This window comes from Eretmochelys imbricata, chromosome 12, assembly GCF_965152235.1.
Source record: "Eretmochelys imbricata isolate rEreImb1 chromosome 12, rEreImb1.hap1, whole genome shotgun sequence".
Taxonomy (NCBI): Eukaryota; Metazoa; Chordata; order Testudines; family Cheloniidae; genus Eretmochelys; species Eretmochelys imbricata.
The window spans coordinates 40,949,200-40,974,326 of NC_135583.1; the positions used below are offsets into that span (position 1 = coordinate 40,949,200).

Consider the following 25,127-nt stretch of genomic DNA (forward strand, 5'->3'; position numbering starts at 1 on the left):
ATGCCCCGCCTCTGCCCCTTATTCCTGGGTTCAGGGAGGAGTAGAGGTCACTTCCATTTTTCTCTGGGGCTAAAGGAGGGGAACCAGAGTTAAAACAGGAAAATGCCCACGGATCTCTGTAAGTGAAAACCTCGCATTCTCCCTGTGAATAGCTAAGGAAACAAATTGTCCTCCATGCATTGCAGGGCTCAGAGGCGATTCCTGAGCCACTCCCCACCCCACAGCTGGAAGTCTCTGCTGTAGTGATGGGCAGCTGAGGAGTCAGTGTCTCACTGGCAGATTTCATGAATCAGTGTTACCTTTATGGCAACCATGACCCAGGCTCAAACCCTTTAACCAGGGCCACGTGCAGTCCATGATGCTATGGGAATCCACCTATATGACAGCTCTGAGAGGTGTAAATGTCCTCATTCATCTCAGCGGGGTGCTAACTCTCAAGCCTAGTTGTGATGATTTAAATTGTCAGCATTTACTATTTCACTGCTGGCAGAAGCATCCAGACAACGTACTGGTGGTTCCTCACTGCTGGCTGCAGAGGCGTGTGTTGGGGTCAGGAGGCAGTGGAACAGCTAGTTGCTGTCAAAGTTTAGAATTTCAAAATTTCTTGTTGCTCCAGACTTGCCTACAAGATGGAGAGAAAAGCTGCTTCCCCACAGATCTCACAGGGCCTTGCTTGCAACTCCAGCTTGACCACAACATACAGAGGCTTCACTCAGAGGGGTACGGTCAGCTCAGAGAAATGGGGAAGTATGGATAACACCCCCAAGTGTGTGGGACTGGAGCTGTCTTAGGTGAGAACATGAGTCTCACACCCCTAAGAAGGTAACTGGTGTGCTTTGTCCTCCAGGTTTTCTTGGAAAATATGGAACATGAGGACTCCTTTGTGTACCTTTCTGCTATTCAAGGTGAGTGCAGTGCCCAAGTTGCCTGAGTTTGGTGTCTGTTATTTTTCTAAGGATTTGCTAGTTAAACGTGCACACTGTGTCTGTCATGCAGAGCCCTTCGCTCCTTTCAGTTCCAAGAAGTGTCTGAGCCAAGACAGCTACCAAGAGAGTAGCACAATGATCACTGCCTGGGTGAGATAGGTGGGGCAAGATCTGAACATAGGATCGGGCACCAGGAACTGCTGAATTCCAATCCAAGCTATGCCACTCTCATATTCTGTGACCTTCACCTCTGTGCCTGTTTCCCTCTATCAAAATAGAGATATTTCCTACCTCCTGGGCTCCTTGAGGGCTAATGTGTGAACTGCACTTGGCAGAACAATACTTTTAGACTGGCCTAGGTAGGAAACTTCTCTGCCCAATCTGTTGTCTCCTCCTTGCCAGCAGTAGTAAACACCCCAGTCTCTGGATAACCTGCTAACAGTGAGGGGTTAGCTTCTCTTTCTCCCTCTCTAGCTGCAGAATCACACAGACACTGGTCACTTGTCTGCAGCATGGTAAGGAAAAAAGAAATTTCCTGTTTGTGCCATCTGCACCTCTCTACTCTTCTTATATTGATTTGTACTGAAACTCCTATTGTAACGTCAGGGAGGGCCTTGTTTCCCGCAGCATCCTGCTGTCTTTAGGCCAGTTTGTGGGAGTGTCTCTCGGGGCAGTTTCTCTGAGTTTCTGAGAGGCCATTGTAGTCCAAAAGGTGGTAAGGTGCCCGGTTCTTGTGAAGTTCTTCACAACTGGGTCTGTCTTTGTGTCCTCTGTGGCTTGGGCTGTAAAGCTTTCTCTGGCTGCCATCAGTACTTTGCCCAGAGTACAACAAAGCTGCTTCACTGAACTGAAGTTGGAGATCAAATCATCATGACCGCAAAGGGAAATGAACGAGCGGTGATTGAATTCCAACCCATTTAAGCCAGGAGAACACAACTGTCCTTGCATCTTTTACCCAGCTGTTCCCGGAACGGGTCTTGCTGGGAAAGATTTGCTTTTAGAACAAAAGGAAAAGCAAACATTTTACATGGCTTCAGGTTCTGCCTGGGAGCTGTTCCCAGCACCATCTCATGGTTGAAGTCGGGGTTGTACAATTGTCTGGAAGCGGGGAACAGATTTTTGGTCTAATAGAACTAGTAGCTCATGATTCCTGCCACCCACGCGGGTGTGACTAATGCACGTGGAGGCACAGGTGCTGTATGTTTCCCCGTTCAGATGAGGCAACCCCCTCCCCTGGTAAGCCATACCGGCGGGCACCTTTCCCACTAGGGTTAACTAACATTTGTGTTGTGATATGTATGAGTCCTTTGTGTTCCACCCATGCTCTTCTCTGTGAACTGCTAGCATACATCAGCTGAAAGGTTTGGCTTGTTTATTTAGTTTCATTACCAATTAAGCCACTGATTATATTCTGCTGCTGAGGATGTGCTGTGGATTTAGTGAGTGTCTCATCCTCAAACACTGCCCATTCCCAAGAAAGTCAGAGGCAAGGCAGAAAAGAATTCCCAGGAAACCAGAGAGCCAGTGGCTGTGAAATCCAGGCTTTATGCCTCCCAGTCAGCAGTTTGGATCCATATGGATTTTCTACTGGGATCGCAGGCCTCCTGGCGCTAACATCTCTTTGGCTTTGTCTACACTAGAGCTTTGGTCATGTTGTAACTCAAGGCAATTGATTGCCAGTTGACTTGCATTAACTAACATGATCATAAATACTAATCTAGACAGTCCATGAAAGCGTGTTGGTGGCTGTGTTAGAATTCACAGTGGTAAATACCTTTTCTTCAGCTGAGTGGGCAAACAATTCGTTGCTGTCACAGGCATGGTACAAGGCTTCTCCATCAGAATGAAGGGAAGTCGCACAGGATGCGGGGTCGGTGACCTCCGTGCTAGTCAGTGCATGCAGCTGTTCATAGAGCACAGGTCACTCTTAGATTTTTACAAAGGTTGGCTAGTAGGTGTGCTCCCCAAACTGGGCCACCAGGGAAAGGCATTCCTGAAATACACAGGTTATTTTAGAGGGAAGGGTGGGGGCAGGCTTCTGGTACCTGTGACCTGTGGGCAGTGGATTTCAAAATTGTGACCGGAGCAGCTGCTGTCCCAGGGAGAGTAGCATTGTGGGACAACTGCTGGGGTGACACAGATAGTTCAGTGGTCTTATGTCATGTGGGGAGATGGTGTTACTGTTTCGATGTAACAGGGAGGCTACCTCAGTGAGAGACACATGTAGCTGTGGATATTAGGTCAACATAGCTTTGTAGTGTAGACTAGGCTGAAGTGCCTCTTGGTCCATGGTGCACAGCTGTGCACATCTGGAACTGGGAGTCTGACACCAGAAACTCTCCTGAGCTGTTTGGTTCTCCAGCTATGAAAGCATAAGCCACCCCACCACATGGTGAAAATACCTGGGCTCTCCTAAAAGGGGAAACCTGTCATTTCTAGAGGAACACAGATGTTTGTTTAGCTGCTTATAAAGAATTGCAAGGTGATCTGGCATAAAGCTGTACCAACATGCTTTATGGACAATGAACAAATAAAGAGCTACTTCCGAAGAAAAGCTGTGGTATCCGGACTCCAATCTTATTGCGTGCTACCTATCCAAACAATCCCCCTGTGGTTTCCATTCTTCAGTCTGTTCCAAACTCTTGGGTAGTGCTGCTATGCGCTTTTAAAGGGGGCTCCATGGCAGGGATGGGATTAGTTGCTGAATCCAGCAAGGAATTGCGCGGCTGCACTCTGAAGTAGCTGCAAGTGCTGGAGCAGTCCTGCTGAGGGAATTGCTGTAATCAAGCTGTACGGCTCCCGGGGTATATTTGCTGCTGGGAGGTCATGATGGGGAAAATAAAATCTCTTCATAAGAAACCTGTGTATGTGAAGAGAGGTTAATAGCTTGCCCATGCATTCTGTTCCATGGAAATGGCTGCCGAAAATCTGCCAAGATTCCTGACTTTGCTTTCTACCTTAGACCGAGTCCCTGCAATAAGAGGACAGACACAGGAAGAGAGATCATCTGAAGAGATCTTATTCGGCACTCCAGGAAATCTCGTATTGGGGTACCTGGGCGGGTTATTTTAGTATTCACCACTTAGTAATAGGGACACTATCTCAATAAAACCACTGATAGACGGGGAATGGATGCTTGAGGGATGCCAGATAGCATAACCGTTGGGAATGATGGTCATCTATTACCGCTAACTGATCTCTAGCCTTGTAGGTGTGACTAGAACAATGTCAGACATGAGGTCCAAATGACACATTCACAACACAAGCTTTCATTATTATTTAAAAAAAAATTGTTGTTTCTGGCTCTCAGGGTTGATAAAAACCCTTCCAAAATGTGACCTAAGTGTAAGCGGTGTAGTAGTGATTGCTTGACTCTGCAGACAGCCTGAATCAGTGGCTCTGAGAGGTCTGAACTCCCCAAAGCCCTATTAATCTCCTCTATATGTTAACCCTGGAGTCCAGTGATGACACTTCAGTGTAACCGTTATCTATTCAATTAACGATCACTGTAGTGCATGGAATGGGGAGGAAGGTGGCCACGGGGAGTTGCTGCAGACAAGGACGTGCAGAAAGAAAAACAGACGCAGTTAAGAGAGAGACAAGGAAGGGAAACACAGTGAAGAAATAATGGTGATCCTGTAGGGGAGCAGATTTCCCTGCGGGCTGCCCAATAAGACAGTTGGGTTCCAGACACTACATGTAATGACAGTAGTGCAACGTTTCATTGCTACATAGATACCAGAGTCTCCCCTGGATCTCTGTGATGTTGCTGGGGTGCCCCTGTGGATGGACAGGCGTGTGCTGCACAAGACTGACACTTTGGTCCATGGGCCAGAATTAAAAATGGGATTCAGTGCTTGCCACAGGATGAGTGCGAGGCCCCTGGACTGGCACCCCGGGGAGATGGTTACACGTGCACACCGTCTCCTGCAGTCACCAGGTCCGCGGCCACAGCTGTTACCAAAACTTCCATTTCTCAGGCTTGGTCTACACTTAAGTTATGCCAGTGTGGCTTGTTCTGCTTGGGGAATGGGTACAAACTGTACCCCGTGTCATGTCTTCACAAGATCTGTGCTACACCCCAGCTCTTGGAGGAACCCCTTCAGTGGGTCCCACTCTTTCCTTCAGGGCTGGCCATATGGTCCCACCAGCTCCTAGACTTGAGCCTCTAGGCTCCTGCTTCATAGTGTGAGCTCTGCCCTGTGCGTCCAACTAACAGACACCTGGTAGAGTCCCTGAAGAGTGTAAAAGTCTAATGAGCCTCGGCAGGTGTTTGCATGAGGCAAACTTTCCCAGACAGAACAGGGTTTATTAGTCACCTGGAATGCAGCACTGGAAGTCCTCAGGTTAGCATAGAGAAATAAAGATTAAGACATAGTCTGTCTGGCCCAGATAGTGTCATCTGCCATCCAAGCTGCTGTGGACCCCATTTCTGGCTCTCTCTGACCCTTTGTCAGTCCCAGGGGAGAGCAGTCCAGCTGCTTCCAGAAGTGAACTCTTTATCCCTGCCTGCCACCTCTGTCCTTCGTTTTCAGGCAGAGCCATGCTGAATTCACATACTCCACCTCTGAGCGCTTCCCACTGTTAAGCGTTGATTGCTCAGTCATTGCGGGGGGAGGGGGGTTCTCATTGTCTCTGTAGATCCCGTTTATTTGGGTTGGTTTCAACCAGGTCTTTAATGACCCCTTCATTCCACCCAGGCAGCGGGATGGCGCACACACCTCATGCCTTCTAGCTGCCCCGACAGCAGACTTACCCCTTTCTCACCTACTTGGTAGCAATGTTAAGTACAGGAGGACACTGAGATACACATAGGGTTCATAAAAATATTACCGAACATTACCATTTCATCATAACTAGCAAAAGCATTCTTGGCAGAATAAACTGTCCCCCCACTAGGAGGGTTTGCTGGGGTAGCTCTACCAGTATATCTATACTTTTCCAGTGTAGACAAGGCTGACGTGTGACAGAGTTGTCACTTGCCTGCAACCGTCTTTTCGGGTGTATCTGTAATAGAATCTTGAATAAGACCTTAGAACTCTACCTTTCGGCATCTAATCCTTCCAAATCTTAAACACACAAATCTAGTACTGTTGAGCCAGATGGGGAACCAGGCCATGCATCCTAGTCAGTCTCATCGATGTGCATTGTTTCCATCTCTGACCCAGGTCTCTGTCCTCAGTAGACAGATCTTTCTTGTGTATCGCTGGGTTGGGTGCATAAGGTAGCATTGTTCCTTTGGAAGGAAAGTCTTAGGGACATGATCAATTAGATTCTTAGAGGGGTAAACAATGTATTGCTTAAGAGACGCATAACTATGGAGGAAGAAAACCCCTGCGGAGCTGTAGTGAAGCGATGACTCACCGGTGCAGCGCCTCCTGCTGGTTATCTCAGGAATTGGCTCTCCAGCATATGGAGCGCTTCCTCCTGGCCGGTGTGTTCCTCCTGGACCCCGATGCCCCTTTACCTGGGGTCCTGTCCCCTGGCAGTGCCCCCACACTCTGGGTCCCCCTCCCAGGGGAAGCCCCAACCCTCTATCCCCACCTTGCCTCAGTGGCTACTGCCAGTCATCATCTAGCCCCCGCTCACTGTGGTGACTGCAGCCTGTAATGGCCACTCATCATTGGCAAGGGGTTAGGACCTGCTGCCTTTGCCTATCCTCGGGCTGCCCCACTGCAGCCCCAGTACCTTTGGTAGGCTTGCAACCTGGGGGTTTACCAGGCTGGAGCTGCCCAGCTCCCTTGCCCTTCCCCAGCATTGCTCCACTTCAGGTACCTTCCTCTCAGGCAGCTAGCCCTTCCTACTCCAGGGCTAGAGTGAGACTCCTCCAGCTTCTGGCCCACAGCCCTCTTATCAGGGCCAGCTGGGCCCTAATTGAGCTGGCCACAGCTGTGGCTGCTTCACCAATCAGCTTAGCTTGGCTGCTTTTAACCCCTGCTTATCAGAGTGGGGCAGCTGCCCCACTACTGGACCGTACAATTAGTTACCTCTGTCTCTGAACCTCCTCTGCAGTGCAGCAGAAATCTGAGATGAAGGCAGTCTGGGGTGGTTAAGACTGGCTCCTGAAAAATTCCCAAACCCCAGTCTGTCCCCACTTCTCTTGCTGGCTGGAGTAGGAGCAAGAGAAGAAATACCATATTTGCTTCTCGTAATTGATGACTGGAAGATCAACCCTTCCGAAACAACTGGAAGATTAGCTTATCAGTACACTTTCCTCTCTGCCTGTACAGTCTTGAGTGTGATGAGGTTATTCTTGCCCTGCAGGTGAAATATGCACGCATGCTTAGATAGCGTTTGAATGATTCGTGTACTGTGGGCAGCTCCTCACATGTTTAGCAGCCGCTTACAGTTCTGATTAACTGTGACAGTTTCTTGTGGCGTTGAATCACTAAATATACACAGAAGTAACAGGTTAGATAAGATTAGAAAGCATTGTCAGTCTTACACTGTAAATGGCCTTCGGGGATGTAGGGCATAGGTTGAGAGCAGCTGATGGATGCTTTCGGCAGGTTCCCTTTTCCTCTGGGCGACACATTCTGCTTCTGCGGTAGGGCTTTCTTGCAAGTGTGTTGGAACTTGCAAGCTGTGTAGGCATTGCTGAGAACTGAAATCAGGTCTCACCCCAGAGCATGATATAGGAAGGGAGAGGGGTCTGGCACTATCCCACTGTATCTATGTAGGCTGGTGGCCAGTAATTGACGGGGAGTGTTAGATCATTGATACTTATGATATGGGGTCTATGGGTGGGGGCTGCTACTCTGAGGATGGGAGGAAGTTAGATCTTGCGTGTCAGCCCTCACCACTGCCTGTGTGCTTGTCAGGGCCAGGAAAGCTTTGTGCCACTATATAATTCTCACTGACTAGTATCTGCTTTTTATTACGTTGACAGTCAAACCCAAAATAAGTCTGTAGTCATTTGAGCTCAGTTCCAGAACTGCAAATCCTGGACAAAGCATGGCAGTTCGGAACACCGTCAGGTCTCCTGGCTCCTGTACTGTGCTTTAATCATAAGGTCATGCTTCCCTTCAGGGTCGTTCAGACAAAATGGCCAGGCGTGTTCAGATTCCCTATTTCTCAGCCTCTGAGAGTCTCCAATGTTTTCAATCTGTGGCTCAGTCCTGAGAGAGAGCACTTACACCCTTCATGGACTCATCCTTTCCTACCATCCTAGTTGTCTGCTGGTTGGTTCTCAGTATGTTTGTTGTAGGATGGCTCCATATGGAGCACCCCGCCCCCACCAGCTGTAGAACTGGGATGTCTGCCTCAGTTTCCCCTCCTTTGAACTGTTAAATAATTTCTCTCAAACATGGGCATCCAGCTTGATAGCATGCTAACTAACCATAGCATGTTGGCTTTGTTCAGAGGTCTGAGCAGAGGAACTGTGTGATGTGTTTAGTAACCAGCTAGGTCATGTCTCTAGCTCAGCCTGAAAATTAAACTCAAATTCTGAGTTAGTTTATGAATCATTATGGGTATTACTGTAGTGCCTAGGATCCCTCGTCCCGCACCAGGACGCCACGGGGCTAGGCTCTGTACAGACACAGAACAAAGACAATCCCTGCCCCAAAGAGCTGACCTTCTCAGTGTAAGACAAGAATCAACAGAAAACAGCCTGATGGTGGAGGACAAGGAGACGAGGAGATACTACTGGTCGGCATGACAGGCTCTGGTCTCAGCACACCAGGAATCAAACTGCCGTCAAGTTTTTTGTAGGCATCACAGTGAATTACAACACAGCAGCCAGGATCAAACAATGTCAGAAAGCATAAGGAATGGGATGGTGAATGATGCAGAGAAGGGTCATGGAGGCGAGGTGGGTGAGGTCAGATCTTTTATTGGACCAACTTCTGTTGGTGAGAGACAAGCTTTCGGCACAGCTACAACACTGCGTACAGAGATGGATGTCCTGTAAATCAGTGGTGCAGCCTCACCTGGATGCCGTGTGCAGCACTGGCCACCCCATCTGAGAAAGGGTCTTCCAGAACTAGACAGGGCTGAGACATACGAGGAGAATGATCAGGGACCTGGAATTCAAGGGCCTCCTCAAAGCTAAGCTCAGACCCAGGCATGGATCCTAGAGAAATCTGTTCTGGCTGCAGGTAGGAGGGCTGTGCAATGCTGGGTGTAGCTTTTTTGCGTGGGCAAAACCTGCTGTTAGTTTTCCTCTCTGCAGAGCAAGTGGAAACAGTTTCCCATTGGTTTTGCCAGTGCTGCGATTTATCTACATATATGGCAGGGGGGAAGTTGTGTGACGGAGGTGGTTACAGATCTAAAAAGGAAAAATCCATGTACTTCCTGGCCTTTGAGATGAGGCTTCGGCTCCAGCTGCCTCATTTTCTCCTGTCTGCAGGGCATTGGGTAGGGATTTCTCTTCTTTTCTACCTAATTAGGGTATGGCTAAAAGGAGTCACGTCAGTTATATCAGCAGGACTTTCATGTCAGTTTTATACTCCATATGAAGCTCATTACTCATTCAAATAAAGGCCGGAGCTCCGATGCCACTCATTCCTGCCCGATAGTACCCTCTGCTCTTCTCGTCTGGGCCTCTCCCACCCAGCGGTGCCGGTGCGTCTCCATCCTAGTCGGCAGCACCCTGCATTGTCCCAGCCCTGACTCCCCCCCACGCGCAGCTGCCAAGTTTTTTGTAGGCATCACAGTGAATTAACACTCGGCGCCAGGATCAAACAATGTCGGAAAGCACAGGCCCTGCTGGCCCGGTCTTTACCTGCAGTTCCATCAGGGTCTGCACGGAGATTCCAGGTACACTGGACCTGGGCCTGACACCAGATTTTAACCAGGATCCCAGAAGACTATTAACTTACTGGGTCCTTTCCCCTTCCCTGCTCCAGTACCTCCAGCGCTCCGCGTGTGTGGGCGAAGATGTACATTCGTTTCATAGCTAGACCCAGCCAACTCTCAACTTCCAGTCTTCTGCTAGAATGAGTTTCTCCAGGAATCTTTAGGTTGTTGCATGGGTTTCAGGTAATCTGGAGACTACTGGGGAGAGGGGGGCGTACTCGACTAAGAAGGTGAAATAGCAACTTCAGAGCTGAGAGATACACAGTGCATGGACTGTTAGAAACAGATTTTGTGAGCTGTCTCCTCTCATCTGCTGTGGTGTTCAACCTGGAGCAGTACAAGATGAGTTACTCATGTGACACAAGCCCATTCTGATCTTCAAGAGAAACTTGTCACATAGTAAACTTCCAGCCCCTGTAAAAGCTATTTATTAATAGACCAGCAATGCCAGAGGACCACAACCGGGGGCTTATGTAAGGAGCAGTTCATTGAACTAGTTAGGGCTTGTGGGACAATGCACTCTCCGCAAACAGCACTCCATTAAAGCGCACCAGCAGGGTCTACACAGGCCAATTACAGTGCCCTAAAATGTTATGCATTAGAAATCAACCCCACCCTACCCCCTGTAGAGCCTACTATCCCACTGTGTAGACAAGCCTTAGTGTACGGGAGTAGATTGCTGGAAATTATATTGAACCGGAGAGTAAACGGTTCGACAGGCAGACCACATGAGCTGAACGTGAGAGAGATTTGATACGAAGGGGCTGTGATTAGAGGAAGCTTGGCTAGGGTTGCCTTGTTGATGTCGATGGGGTTGAGGTCTCTTATGAGCGCTCAGAAGTGTCCGAGGAGATAGGGACATGGGAGCTGCCTTGCAGAGCTCACAGGCGTACGGCCAAAGGGAGAGGGAAAGGGGTAGGAGCCAAGGTTGGTTCATTTATTGAATTGATGTGACCCAGGCTGAATTCCTGTTGTGACTTGGTGCTGATGCCTTGATTTTTCTCATCCCAGCCTATTGGTCTTTGCTGGGAAAGCCAAAACCCTTGGCCTTGCCCCAATGCCTTGTCTGTTGTACAGCGCACCTTGAGGCCTTGCCTTTTCTGTGTTCAACCTCAGCCTTTGTTGTTTGTTTGTGACTCTTGCCTTGCCAGTGATCTCCAGGCCAGCACCATGCTGCAAGAACCTCACCAGGGCTGAATCCAGATGCCAGCAATTGTGTTCACTGACGGGATGCTGAATATGGCCTGTCCTGGTCTGTGCTACGCGCAACATTGCGTTCAGCGCTGTCAGCTTTTGGCGACAGGACTGAGCCCTGGAAAATGGTGCACTGGACAGTCCTACCAACCCTCGGGCTGCTAGGGCCTGGCTCATAATATTGGGGGTGTTCTGGAAGCCCCAGCTCCTTCAGTCATGTGCTACAGAAGGGGCTCACTCCATTTGGAGCTCTCCTGGCCATGGAGAAAAGCTGTAACGTAACCCAGGTACACCCCAAAGGCTCAAAGTAGATAGCAAATGAATCCTCAACCTTCATTCTTGTTTGAGCCAGTCTCATGATTTTGGGGACCTGCCTTGGAACTTTGGCTCACCAGAGACTGGAGTACTGAGGCCAGGGTAGGACACATGCTGTCAGTCCCCAAGTACGGTGTTTGAGGGAGGGTCTGAGGAGAGAGCAGTGAGGGGTGCACAGGAGACCACTATGTTGGGTCATAAACTCCCTGGTGTTCTCCCACAATCCCCATTGCAAGGCAGGTCAAAGAGAGTCCATCTTAGGCTACAGGGTGAATTTGTCTCCGGAGCTTAACTGAGCACTATTAAGTGCCGCAGTGCTGCTGTTTGCCAGCTCAGGCAGCTTTCAGTGATGCTTCGACCCTTCTCCTTCCCTTCAGTTTTGTAACTAGTTTTTGTCTGGTTAACATCCCCTGTCAGTCTGGCTGCGCACTGGTCACCCCTGCCTACTGGCTGCAGATAGGTCTGGGGAGGAGTGAGTACTCTGTAGCTTGATTAGCTGGCCCTGCTCTCCCAGGGCACAGTCAGTGCCATTTTTTCTTGGGTGACAGTGGGAGTGATGGGCTGGCCCAGAACCTGCGGGAGCAGAACTACCTTTCAGGTTCCCAGGTTGGTACAGACAGCAAGATACTGTGATCCTCAGGCTTAAAAGTGTGAGGAGACGGAGACTGTTTGGCAAGCGTGTTGACGTGTGCTAGAGATGCCAAAGTGAACAAATACCATCAGAATCCCCCAAACTATCAACTGACGCTGCCTTGTGCAAATAAAAAGGTTTGCCTACAACCTGCCTCTTCTAATCACTGTAAAAATCTCCATCTGCAAGCTCTCTTCCTTCTCATTCTGTGCCCCAGTGGATGTCTGCTGGTACCCTACAGCTATGATTGAGATCATGGATGACAGCTACATCCACCACACAAAGGGCTGGAGCAGTAACCTGTACTGCTAACAATTGCCCAGCAGCAATTAATGGGAGGTGGGAACCATGGTATTTTACAGCTCTGCTCAGTCACTAATGGAGCTGAGGTGGGGGGGGTGCATTTTGCAGCTGCAAGACCAGTTTTCCCACCCCACCCATATTCACAGATCCACAGGTGATTAGCCCTTGGGGCCAGATACTCTTAGCATTTTATTGGTCTGAGAAGTAAAATGGTAGTTTTGGGTGTAGCTGAATGGGAGTCTGTTGCCCCAGGGAGGGACTGACCTGGAGGGTAGAGCCCTCTGAGGCAGAGATGCTCACTGAGCAGAGAGGTAGTAAACCCAGAATAGACCCTGACATTGATTTTCTTCTGTAAATTCACTGTGGTTTGGTGCTCCATGGTTAGACATCCTGGGTCCATATGTCCAGGTGCTCCTACCTATTCTCTCTTCAGTTATCCTAACAACTGTGTATACTACGTACTCTCCATCCTCTGCCTTATATTTTAGATTGAATCATGTACCCCTTTTTGTTTTGAACGTCAGGTGTTGCCCTTCTGTCAGATGTGTACCCAGAGCAAATCCTCCCCTGCCTACTGGCCCAGTATGGCTGCACTTCACCAGGCACCACAGGACCCCAGACTGCAGAGACCAGGATGAAAGTGGGAGAGGTGCTGATGCGGGTAACCCGGGCACTGGGTGAGTCTACAGCAGTTTCTCTTTTGGAGGGTGTACCAAATACTGCATCAGAGCCACTTGTACCATTACTCTTGTGTATGGCCAGGGGCTTTTAGTGCTGTCTGTATGTCCATGTTCCAGTGAAGATTAATTTTCCTGATATCTGCTGGGAGAGCAATACAGCGGTGCATAGACAATCCAGGAAGTTTTTGGAAAGCGTAGGGGACAATTTCCTGGTGCAAGTGCTAGAGGAGCCAACTAGGGGGGAGTTTTTCTTGACCTGCTGCTCACAAACTGGGAAGAATTAGTGGGGGAAGCAAAAGTGGATGGGAATCTGGGAGGCAGTGACCATGAGTTGGTTGAGTTCAGGATCCTGACACAGGGAAGAAAGGTAAACAGCAGGATACGGACCCTGGACTTCAGGAAAGCAGACTTCGACTCCCTCAGGGAACAGATGGGTAGGATCCCCTGGGGGACTAGGGGAAAGGAGTCCAGGAGAGCTGGCTGTATTTCAAGGAATCCCTGTTGAGGTTACAGGGACAAACCATCCCAATGTGTCGAAAGAATCGTAAATATGGCAGGCGACCAGCTTGGCTTAATGGTGAAATCCTAGCGGATCTTAAACATAAAAAAGAAGCTTACAAGAAGTGGAAGTTTGGACATATGACCAGGGAAGAGTATAAAAATATTGCTCGGGCATGTAGGAATGAAATCAGGAGGGCCAAATCGCACCTGGAGCTGCAGCTAGCAAGAGATGTCAAGAGTAACAAGAAGGGTTTCATCAGGTATGTTGGCAACAAGAAGAAAGCCAAGGAAAGTGTGGGCCCCTTACTGAATGAGGGAGGCAACCTAGTGACAGAGGATGTGGAAAAAGCTAATGTACTCAATGCTTTTTTTGCCTCTGTCTTCACTAACAAGGTCAGCTCCCAGACTGCTGCGCTGGGCATCACAGCATGGGGAGTAGATGGCCAGCCCTCTGTGGAGAAAGAGGTGGTTAGGGACTATTTAGAAAAGCTGGACGTGCACAAGTCCATGGGGCCGGACGCGTTGCATCCGAGAGTGCTAAAGGAATTGGCGGCTGTGATTGCAAAGCCATTGGCCATTATCTTTGAAAACTCGTGGCAAACGGGGGAAGTCCCAGATGACTGGAAAAAGGCTAATGTAGTGCCAATCTTTAAAAAAGGGAAGAAGGAGGATCCGGGGAACTACAGGCCAGTCAGCCTCACCTCAGTCCCCGGAAAAATCATGGAGCAGGTCCTCAAGGAATCAATCCTGAAGCACTTACATGGGAGGAAAGTGATCAGGAACAGTCAGCATGGATTCACCAAGGGAAGGTCATGCCTGATTAATCTAATTGCCTTCTATGATGAGATTACTGGTTCTGTGGATGAAGGGAAAGCAGTGGATGTATTGTTTCTTGACTTTAGCAAAGCTTTTGACACGGTCTCCCACAGTATTCTTGTCAGCAAGTTAAAGAAGTATGGGCTGGATGAATGCACTATAAGGTGGGTAGAAAGTTGGCTAGATTGTCGGGCTCAACGGGTAGTGATCAATGGCTCCATGTCTAGTTGGCAGCCAGTATCAAGTGGAGTGTCCCAAGGGTCGGTCCTGGGGCCGGTTTTGTTCAGTATCTTCATAAATGATCTGGAGCATGGTGTGGATTGCACTCTCAGCAAATTTGCGGATGATACTAAACTGGGAGGAGTGGTAGATACGCTGGAGGGGAGGGATAGGATACAGAGGGACCTAGACAAATTGGAGGATTGGGCCAAAAGAAATCTGATGAGGTTCAATAAGGATAAGTGCAGGGTCCTGCACTTGGGACGGAAGAACCCAATGCACCACTACAGACTAGGGACCGAATGGCTAGGCAGCAGTTCTGCGGAAAAGGACCTAGGGGTGACAGTGGACGAGAAGCTGGATATGAGTCAGCAGTGTGCCCTTGTTGCCAAGAAGGCCAATGGCATTTTGGGATGTATAAGTAGGGGCATAGCCAGCAGATCGAGGGACGTGATCGTTCCCCTCTATTCGACATTGGTGAGGCCTCATCTGGAGTACTGTGTCCAGTTTTGGGCCCCACACTACAAGAAGGATGTGGATAAATTGGAGAGAGTCCAGCGAAGGGCAACAAAAATGATTAGGGGTCTGGAACACATGACTTATGAGGAGAGGCTGAGGGAGCTGGGATTGTTTAGTCTGCAGAAGAGAAGAATGAGGGGGGATTTGATAGCTGCTTTCAACTACCTGAGAGGTGGTTCCAGAGAGGATGATTCTAGACTATTCTCAGTGGTAGAAGAGGACAGAACAAGGAGTAATGGTCTCAAGTTGCAGTGGGGGAGGTTTAGGTTGGATATTAGGAAAAACTTTTTCACTAGGAGGGTGGTGAAACACTGGAATGCGTTACCTAGGGAGGTGGTAGAATCTCCTTCCTTAGAAGTTTTTAAGGTCAGGCTTGACAAAGCCGTGGCTGGGATGATTTAATTGGGGATTGGTCCTGCTTTGAGCAGGGGGTTGGACTAGATGACCTCCTGAGGTCCCTTCCAACCCTGATATTCTATGGTAGAAAACTTTGAAGTTGAAGTTTTCACTGCAAATTTTTAGTTTATTGAATTTTTTTTTCAGATCTACAAAAATAAAACATTGTGAAAAGTTTGCACTTTCCAGTAGTGAGACTACTGTAAGTTTGATGGGTTAGTACTGGTCACTTAAACCAGATGTGCCCAGACTTTACCCAGCTGAGGTCACACTGGGAATTGGAGGGCAGTGTCTATCTGGCATAAAATGAAGAGGACAGCAAGCAACATCCTCGTTTACTGTTCGTGGCCAGGCTGCTTGGATCAAGATGGAACGTCTGTTTGGTGTGACGGCTGTACTTTGGTCGCCCTGACTTAAAGCTACTCATTTGTGACTTGATTTTCAGGTGCGCTGAGCACCTCCAGCTCCTGCTGACTTGAATGCACACCCCCTAAAATCAGGCCTTTAGCACATTAGAATAGTTATCAGAACTACATGCCATGCCCAAATGAATGTTCAACCATTAGAATCGCACTGCTGTGTAAAAGCCCCAGATGCAACCCACATCTCCAGCAGGCACACCAACCCACTCCTTCCCCAAATATCTACAGGGGTAATGAGCCTGGCAGTGTGTCCAGAAGGCTAATGAATTCCAACCCTGACAGAACAAGGGAGGAAGCAAATCCAGAAGCCTTTGTAAAGAACATCCCGCCCACCACCCACAAACCAATGGGATTTCAGCTTGAGCACCTCTGCTTATTGTGACTGCATTGGCAGGTATTGCACAGGGTGAAGGATAGTCCCCTTGGTAAGATGTCAGCACAGAGCACTGGTGTAATGTGCTCTCAGCATGTCATGGAGACATAGAACTAACATAAGCATAACATTCTACGTAAAAGAATAAATGGACACAAATCAGATGTCAAGAATTATAACATTCATAAACCAGTCGGAGAACACTTCAATCTCTCTGGTCACGCAATCACAGACATGAAGGTCGCTATCTTAAAACAAAAAAACTTCAAATCCAGACTCCAGCGAGAAACTGCTGAATTGGAATTCATTTGCAAATTGGATACTATTAATTTAGGCTTAAATAGAGACTGGGAGTGGCTAAGTCATTATGCAAGGTAGCCTATTTCCTCTTGTTTTTTCCTACCCCCGCCCCCCCCCAGATGTTCTGGTTTAACTTGGATTTAAACTTGGAGAGTGGTCAGTTTTGGATGAGCTATTACCAGCAGGAGAGTGAGTTTGTGTGTGTATGGGGGTGGGTTTTTGGAGGGGGGTGAGGGAGTGAGAGAACCTGGATTTGTGCAGGAAATGGCCTAACTTCATTATCATGCACACTGTGTAAAGAGTTGTCACTTTGGATGGGCTATCACCAGCAGGAGAGTGAATTTGTGGCGGGGGGTGGAGGGTGAGAAAACCTGGATTTGTGCTGGAAATGGCCTAACCTGAAGATTACTTTAGATAAGCTATTACCAGCAGGACAGTGGGGTGGGAGGAGGTATTGTTTCATATTCTCTGTGTATATATAAAGTCTGCTGCAGTTTCCACGGTATGCATCTGATGAAGTGAGCTGTAGCTCACGAAAGCTCATGCTCAAATAAATTGGTTAGTCTCTAAGGTGCCACAAGTACTCCTTTTCTTTGTGCGAATACAGACTAACACGGCTGTTACTCTGAAACCAGAGCTAACATGATCGTTTTTAAGGAAATGCTCAATAGATTGGGCTCCATGTCCTTCCCTGTATGATCCAAATAGATTGCCTGTCCCTTTAAGTTAAATAGCTGCTGGTAGAAATGTTAACCTATTTCATGTTTTACAAAGAACTGAGATTTCTATCCTAGGTTGTAGTTTAGGAAAAACTTAAGGGTATTTCAACTCTAGAACAGCCTTCCAAGGAAGGTTGTGGAATCCCCATCACTAGAGGTTTTTAAGAACAGTTTAGACAACCTAGACCAGTGGTCCCCAACCTTTCTTGTGGGAATAGCATATTGCTATTCCTAGAAGACTGTGGCAGGCGCCAAACACCCCACCACCAAAATGCCGCTGCCAAAAAGTGGCAACGGGAAGAAGTGCTGCCACTGAAATGCCACTGAGAAATGGCAACGCTTCTTGGCGGCATTTCAGCAGCGGGTTGTCCTGCGGGCGCACAGAAATGCCCTGGCGGGTGCCATGGCACCCACAGGCACCGCACTGGGGACCCCTGACTTAGACCATCTCGGACAAGTGTTTAACTTGGTCCTGCCTCAGTGTTGGGGCTGGATTAGATGACCTCTCCAGGTCCCTTCCAGCCTGACATTTCTATGGTTCTTCATGTATTTACCCCAGGCAAAATCAGAGGGGAAAGTTATCAGCTGGGCTAGTGACCTGTGAGCTACAGTTGGTTGATTAGACTCTTCCAAACTTCAGTGTTTCCCTTCCACAGGGAAGCACTGGGAAGGTTTGGGCAGGAGGTGCTGTCATGTTAAACAATTACCTGTCTTGTACCTCAAGTTGATGATGGAGTTTGGCAACTGAATCATAAGTTACTCAGCAGAGAGCAGAACGGCAGGAACTTGCAGCCCAGGAAGGTCCAGACATTGCTAATGCTGGTGGTTTTCGTCCTTGCTGCTGCCAGAGTCTCACTGTAGAGCGGGTGTTGTGGGATGCCAAGACACACAGGGTGGAGGGATAAAATAAAGCTGGACAAGTCTCTTCTGGCAGCTGCTGTAACAAGTAATACCTAAAAGTGTTCCCTGCGTCTTCACAGGCTAAGCTAAACAAACCAAAAGGAAAAAGAGCCAGGATTTCCCTTCCTCTCCTGACCTGAAGGTGCTTAGGCTTTGGCTTTCCCTTTGTGAATCAGGAGGGCTAGATGCAGCTCTCCCCCAGAGGAGAGGTATTGGAACCGCAAGGGGAGTCCAGGGCTCAACATACTGCCTCCACACTGCTTATGTTCACCCAAGAGCTAACCTGGAGACCCAGACCTGCTAACCAGCTGAGCCTCCAGAACCCGATCCTCCCGGGAAGGAGTGATGCCCTTGAATGAAGAGTGCAGAGTAATCAGTGATCCCCATTGGCAGGTGGATCTAAACAACTTCCCTCTGTGGGATTTCAGGATTTGGCCGGGCAGGGCCTGCAGCCGATGCCATTGTAACTAGCACCAGTCCCAAAGCAGGGTGCCTTGGAGCTTAGTATCTCCTTCTGCTCCTTGGAGAAGTAGTGATTCCTCTAGTTTCTCTGAGACAATTGCCTCATAAACCCAGCTCTGGCTTCTCTTTCATCTCAGGATACTGGAGCCTTGGCGCTTGTTGTGTTGTAACTAGTCTAAACCTTGCGAGGAGAAGCAAAGCCTTTTCAGCAATAATGTCCAGCTTCTCAGAGCTCTACCCACTTTCCCTGGCCCGACAAACACTGGGAAGCCCAACAAAGCTCCCTATATGTTTTGATCCAGGTGTGATGTTTACTGCACCATAAACTCTCCCTCTGCTTCACTTCTCTGTCAGTGGTAGCTCAGGAGTTGCCTGCCTGCTTCCTGTATGGCTAACAACGCGTTATAAAACGGAATGGTATTGCCCAGCACTTCCTGGCTCCCCTGGGACTGAAGCTTTGTGGCTTGTCTGGGCATGATGGTGACTGTGTGCCCTCAAGTTCTGCTGTTACAAAAAAAAATCCTCTTATGGGAGGGGAGTTATTTGTATGTGCCAGTCTGGTGCCTCTGGATGTTTGGGAGACCTGCTTGTCTGATAAGGGGAAATAATACCTGCTTCTTGCCTTCTCTCTTCTCCTGCCCAGCCCTGTGTTGTGAGCTCCCCAGAGAACAGACAGTATTCCTCCTACTTCACTGCAGAGCCAGCTGCATCCATTGACTAGATTCCTTTCTAGCCTTTTATTGAACTTAACTCTGTACATTATCAGCTGTCCCAGATGCTTCCCCATCTGTGCCCCCCTCACATTGGCCTGGTGCAGAAAGTGATTAATAAAACTGCCTTGGGCTGCTGCTAGGCTGCGGTGATGGAGGCAGAAATCCTGCCCTGGCCAGCACTGCTGGTGGCTAAGGCTTCCAGCTCCACGGATGCTAGCATTGGGAGCCCAGAGTTGCCAGGTGCTGCTGACACTGTAAGCAGATGGCCTCTAGCTGCTCAGAGCCATACTAATCAATGCATACTTAAAATGCTGTTGGGCCTCCCGGAATTGCTCCCACTGGGGGACCTGAGCCTGGGTTAGCAGCAGCAGGGATGTTCTGGTGATTGCCCGGGTGTGGGCAAGGTGGCTGGGGGACATGTGTTCTCACAGACATGGAATATCTTAAGACGCTGATCAGCAGTGCTGTGTTCTGGGTGCCCGCCCCACTACTGCTCACCCTTTGTGGCTACTGTTCTCTGCACTCGAGTTGTAGCACAGACCTCTCCCTGGTGAAGGGAAAACTTCTCTTCTACAGATTGCTGCAGAAGAACTGTGGGACTATGTTAGAATGATGGACTGCAGTGAGGCTGGAGAGCCTGCTGAGTCCTCTGCTCTCCTGGTCCAGTGTTCTTCCCTAGACCTTTCCCTTTAAAACATGGAAATGCTGGTTTGGTGGGATCCGCAGGTTCATCACTCTTGGGGTGGGAATTGGGAAGGGTTAGCTGGAGGTTTGCATTCTCATTGCCCCCATCTCCTCAAGTTGCCTGGAATGGAGTGTTGTGCTTTCACCATCCTCTTATTGTTCAAATGCAGTGTCCTGAGCGATATCCTTATGCCCAGGAATCTCAAACAAATGAGCGATTCTTGAAACCATGGAGTGATTCTGCAGATTCAGCACAGAGCATAAGTCATGTTCCCCTACTTCGCAAAACAGCCCCTGACTCTGTCTCCTCACTGGGAGTGGTTGATCCAACTCTTGAATGATTGACGCTCTTTCTTTACCTTCCTCCCTCCCAGCCATTCCCCTTCAGAGGGTAGACGAGTGGGTGGGGGAGGTGTGTAGACCAGTCCATCACTGTCTTTCACTGACAGAAACTCCCCCTTGCTGTGTGGTCTCTGCAACATTTAGAATGTTTAACTCTCAGCTTCCCACTCAGCCGTATGGTGATTTGAAGGGCTTTTTGTTTTCCCGAGGTAGAGTTACACCTCTTGCTGGTTGGATTCCTTTACACTGCTATCCTAAACCTTCTCCAAAAACCACCAACTGCAGGAAAATTCTTTTGGCTCGTAGACATGAGCTGCAACTGGCAAAGGGCCCTTTTTTTAAAGTTAATAACATAATTACACTGCAGTGTGTCAATGCTGTATCCTGCTCATTGCTGATTTTTCTCCTTTTTTAAAAAAAACAAACCAGTTGCAGTTCTCTCCTCCTCCTCCTCCCCAAAGCAAGGGAGCTGGTTTGGATTGGTGGCCTTTGCCCTGTTCCAGATCTGAGAGAACAGGGAGCAAGAGGCTGAATTTAAAAAAATAAAATGTAGGGCTGGCTGTGTTAAATAGACCATTCGTGAAAATGTTCCCTGAGCTTTGCAGTTACCAAACCAGACTGGAAAGTCAGGAGATCTGAACGTCATGCATGGTGTTCAGCAATGCTAAGAATACGAAAGGGCAGGTTCCCACTCCAGCTTTGGCTCTGCCCTCTCATCTCTTATTAATCCTCCTCTTACTGATTGCAAGAGCCCACTAGTGGCAACATGAAATGAATTCCTTGGATCACAACAGCAAGATATTTTGCTGTACAGTGACAGCTTGCATTCACTCTTCCAGCCTTTCTTGAGTAGAGGAGGCTCCCAGGCCCATCTTGGCAGGGCGTGATGGGGAGACTGGGGCTTTTCCTGCATTCAGCCTAGTCTCTGGACTGAGGCTCTAGCAAGTATTGCTAATGTAGAGACCTAACCAGTTTTGGGAGGTTGAGTGGGGGCAGAATCGGGTATTTGGCCAATAATGGAGAAATAGCTGGGGAGCAGGGTCTTGTGTGGATGATATGTACAGGGAGATGTGTAATGTTGTGGTCTCTGGCACATACTTCAAGACCCTGGGGAAGGTCTTGTCTCTAGCCTCTCATGAGACAGGGGTTTGCAGTTTACAAGCCAGTTATGGAGAGCTTTGTCTGGGAAAAGCAGGGGCGGGGCCTGTGGTCCATACTTGAAAATTCAGTGAGGGATGCTCAGGAAATGGGGTCAGGTTTAAGATACCTGTGTACACTTAGATACCAATGTGACAGGCACCTTAAATCCCAAAGCTAGACAGAGCCAAGGTTTGCATTGGAAGAGGAGCTAAGTATTCCCTGACTCTGATGGTCAGCGTTTCTGAACTCTAAGACCATGTCTACACTACAACGTTTTGTCAGGGCAGCTGTGTGAAAAACCACACCACCTAGCTGATGCAGCTATGCCATCAAAATCCCCCCGAGAGGAGACGCAACTCCGCTGGTAGAAGAGTGCTTCTGTCTGATGGGGGGGCGGGGGGGGGGTGATGTTATGCTGACAGAAAACTCCCTCTCTGGGCGTGTGCTGCATCTACACTAGGGGGCTTTGCCAGCATAACCTGTCAACCATTTGTAGCATACACAAGCCCTTGATATGGTTGGTCGTCTTGACTTTTGCCTCATTAATACTATTATCCTCTAATGTTTTAAACTGGTCAATAGTTCTCTGTGGCCTCAACTCTGACTTCAGTTGTTTGGCTGGGATTCGTAGGTGACTGTCTCTGCCACCCATCGGGGACCTGCCATGTAGGAGGAATCAGCTCCTTGGCAGTCGATTGCAGCCCTTCGTCCTGGGTAGAAGATGGACCTTGCGATGCCCCTTGTTGAGCCTTGGCAGAACAGGGGCTCTGTTGTGACTGGCACGTGGGTGCCTCAGCCATCATGTGTCACTGTAAGGAGAGCACCACAGGGGCTACTGACATTGGGGGTTGGAGGGCAAGCTGTGATGTTGCCAGGCTCTCACCCATCTCCTCCAGACTACACTCTTTTACCGGTACAGTCCCTGAGACATTTAGTCTTTGGCATGTGCTGACTGGCCTGAGTATTTATAGACCAAATTAAATTAAACTGTATGTCTTTAAATTGTGCATATTGCAACACACTAAAGAGTTTATCCAGCATTTTAAACCCGTCTTTTTATCTCTATATTTTTTCTCAACTTTGCCATGAATTGGAGCTCTATCTCCTCCGGGGAGACAATCCTGCAGCACAACTGACCCTTTTGTCTCCTTCAGAGTAGAGGGAAGGCTACTTGCAATGGTCTGATCACATCAAATGACTGTAGCTGAGTGGAGTTTGCCAATCCGTACAAGAACTAAAATTAGCCATTGGAAGAACTTTGTATTTTAATGTGAAATCAAAATGCCGGTAACATTTTTGTGTTAACATCTCATTTAACTAATATTGATTTGAAGCATCTGTTGTAACCAAGCTAATGTACATGGTTACATCCCCTGGCTGGGATGATTTAGTTGGGGATTGGTCCTGCTTTGAGCAGGGGGTTGGACTAGATGACCTCCTGAGGTCCCTTCCAACCCTGATATTCTATGATTCTGTGATCTAGTAGAAATGGACAGGCCGCTTGAGACTACACCCAACCTCTCACAACAAAAATAAATACACGTGAATTCTTTCCATGTTGATTTTTGTAGCAGGAACATCCCTGGCAAAGAGCATTTCCAGTGTCGTAGCGATCCCTTCGGTAGTACTACTTCGGCTTAGCCAAAGGCCATTAACCCCATTTAGGTTCTTAGGCCGTGCCCACCGCACTGGTATCTGACTCCTCCCATGTGGTTGCTAATCTGAAGCAAATGGCGTGGACTGGGGCCGTTGTTTCTTTAAGAGGGTGAAAACTGCCTTGCGGTTGCCTCCCTGGGGCTCTTGTGCGGCTGGTGGCACAAACTGTCCCTTCCAGCAGCGCAGCCATGGGTACATGTTTGGCTCCTGTAACTTTGAAATACTTGGCACGGTCTGTCTGTCTGTCTCACTGTCTGTGCTGAACAGAATGGGCTGTCTCACTGCAGTGCTGAACAGAATACCCTTCCTTGGCTGGTCGGGAGCAAAAGTTGTTACCCACTGGTGGTTGGTCTCAGTGCACAGGTGCCCACATTACAACTGGCATTAGTTGTCAACCTTGATAGAGAAGCCAAGCGTGGAAGAGCCATGAAGACTGAATCTTTCTTACCCCTAGCTGAGGTCTTTCCATTCAGATTTGAGATGTAAGAGCAGGTCTGGGGAGCAACTGGTGGGAAGCTTGTACTACCCCTGTTCGGGCTGTGCTTATCCAGGTGACCAGGGATCTGAACTCTCTCAGATAAGAACAGCAATGGCCTAATGTTCCCCAAAGTGCATGGGACACTGAGAAATATAGACTTGGGTGGCTGCGTGTGCGCAAAGCAGGAAAGCAGAACTATGGGACGACTGTAGAAATGTATGGTTTCAGAGTAGCAGCCGTGTTAGTCTGTATTCGCAAAAAGAACAGGAGTACTAGTGGCACCTTAGAGACTAACCAATTTATTTGAGCATAAGCTTTCGTGAGCTACAGCTCACTTCGTCGGATGCATTCAGTGGAAAATACAGTGAGGAGATTTATATACACACAGAACATGAAAAAATGGGTGTTAGCATACACACTGTAAGGAGAGTGATCACAGTGGCCCACCTTGATTATCACTGCAAAAGGTTTTCTCCCCCCGCTGGTATTAGCTCATCTTAAGTGATCACTCTCCTTACAGTGTGTATGGTAACACCCACTGTTTCATGTTCTGTGTGTATATAAATCTCCCCACTGTATTTTCCACTGCATGCATCCGATGAAGTGAGCTGTAGCTCACGAACGCTTATGCTCAAATAAACTGGTTAGTCTCTAAGGTGCCACGAGTCCTCCTGTTCTTTTTGTAGAAACGTATGCAGCCTGCCCGTCCAGTGAGTGCTTAGTGAGGCTGTACTGGCTGCACTCGCGTGTCCCATCAAGACCGAGAGCTTGCTTCAGCATGCAGGTGGTTTAACATTGGTAGTATGCGCCACGGTGCGGAGGCGGCCAGGGAGCTAGTTATCTCAGCTCCCAGCTGCTCCAGAGGAACAAGAGGATACATCATTCTTTCCCATTTGCCCTCAAGACAGTGGGAAACAATCTTCATAGCAGGTTAAACTATAGCAATCTGGGCTGAAACAAGAGCCTCAATACAGAATAAAAGTCCAATCAGTTGATCATTGCCTTCAGCAGGATATTAGACCCTGAATTTATGGCTGTAATTGTCGGCTCTAAGTGGTTACGAATAAATTATCTGTATGTCTCTGCTGCAGCTTCAGTAACCATGCCTAAGATGGTTCCAGGTTGGGATCCTCTCAGCTAATCACGGAGCTCCAGCAGAGTATTGTTGGGCATCTCCTGGTGGCCCTGTCCAGCCAATAACTGGCCCCTCACTAGATGATGATAGTACCAGAAAATCACTGACAACTAGTAGGACAATGAGGCAAAATTATAAAAAGGAAAAACAATTTAAACCATCCCCTCCCCCTCCCAGCGGTGCTGGCAGTAGCAATGATAGATTGGCAAGAGCTGGCCGGTGCAGAGAGAGGGTACATTTCTGGGATAAAAGCCCCCGAGTGTGTGACAATCGAATCAACCGTATTTCTACAGCAGCGGAAACTCTGATTAAATGTTCCTCAGTAATTGGCCGGCTAGCCAAGCCCTGACAGAAGGGTCAGTCGGGAAACGCAGTCAGTTGGTGACTGGAAATCAGGGTTTATTTCTAGGGACCTTGCCATTCATTCTATTCCGTACTATGCTACAGAGTCCCTTGTTTGACTCTGGAGACAGTGGAGGTGGACATCGTGTGGATCCACATGCA

General features: G+C 48.6%; 1 protein-coding gene across 2 annotated transcripts in view; it reads left to right on the plus strand.

Moving 5' to 3' along the window:
• TANGO6 (transport and golgi organization 6 homolog) overlaps positions 1-25,127 on the plus strand; it is an 89,556-nt gene that overhangs the window by 41,390 nt on the left and 23,039 nt on the right. For both annotated transcript variants that reach the window (XM_077831257.1, XM_077831258.1), the window contains exons 14-15: positions 848-905; positions 12,693-12,845. In XM_077831257.1, the coding sequence (XP_077687383.1) occupies positions 848-905; positions 12,693-12,845 (211 nt within the window). The remainder of the gene's footprint in view (positions 1-847; positions 906-12,692; positions 12,846-25,127) is intronic.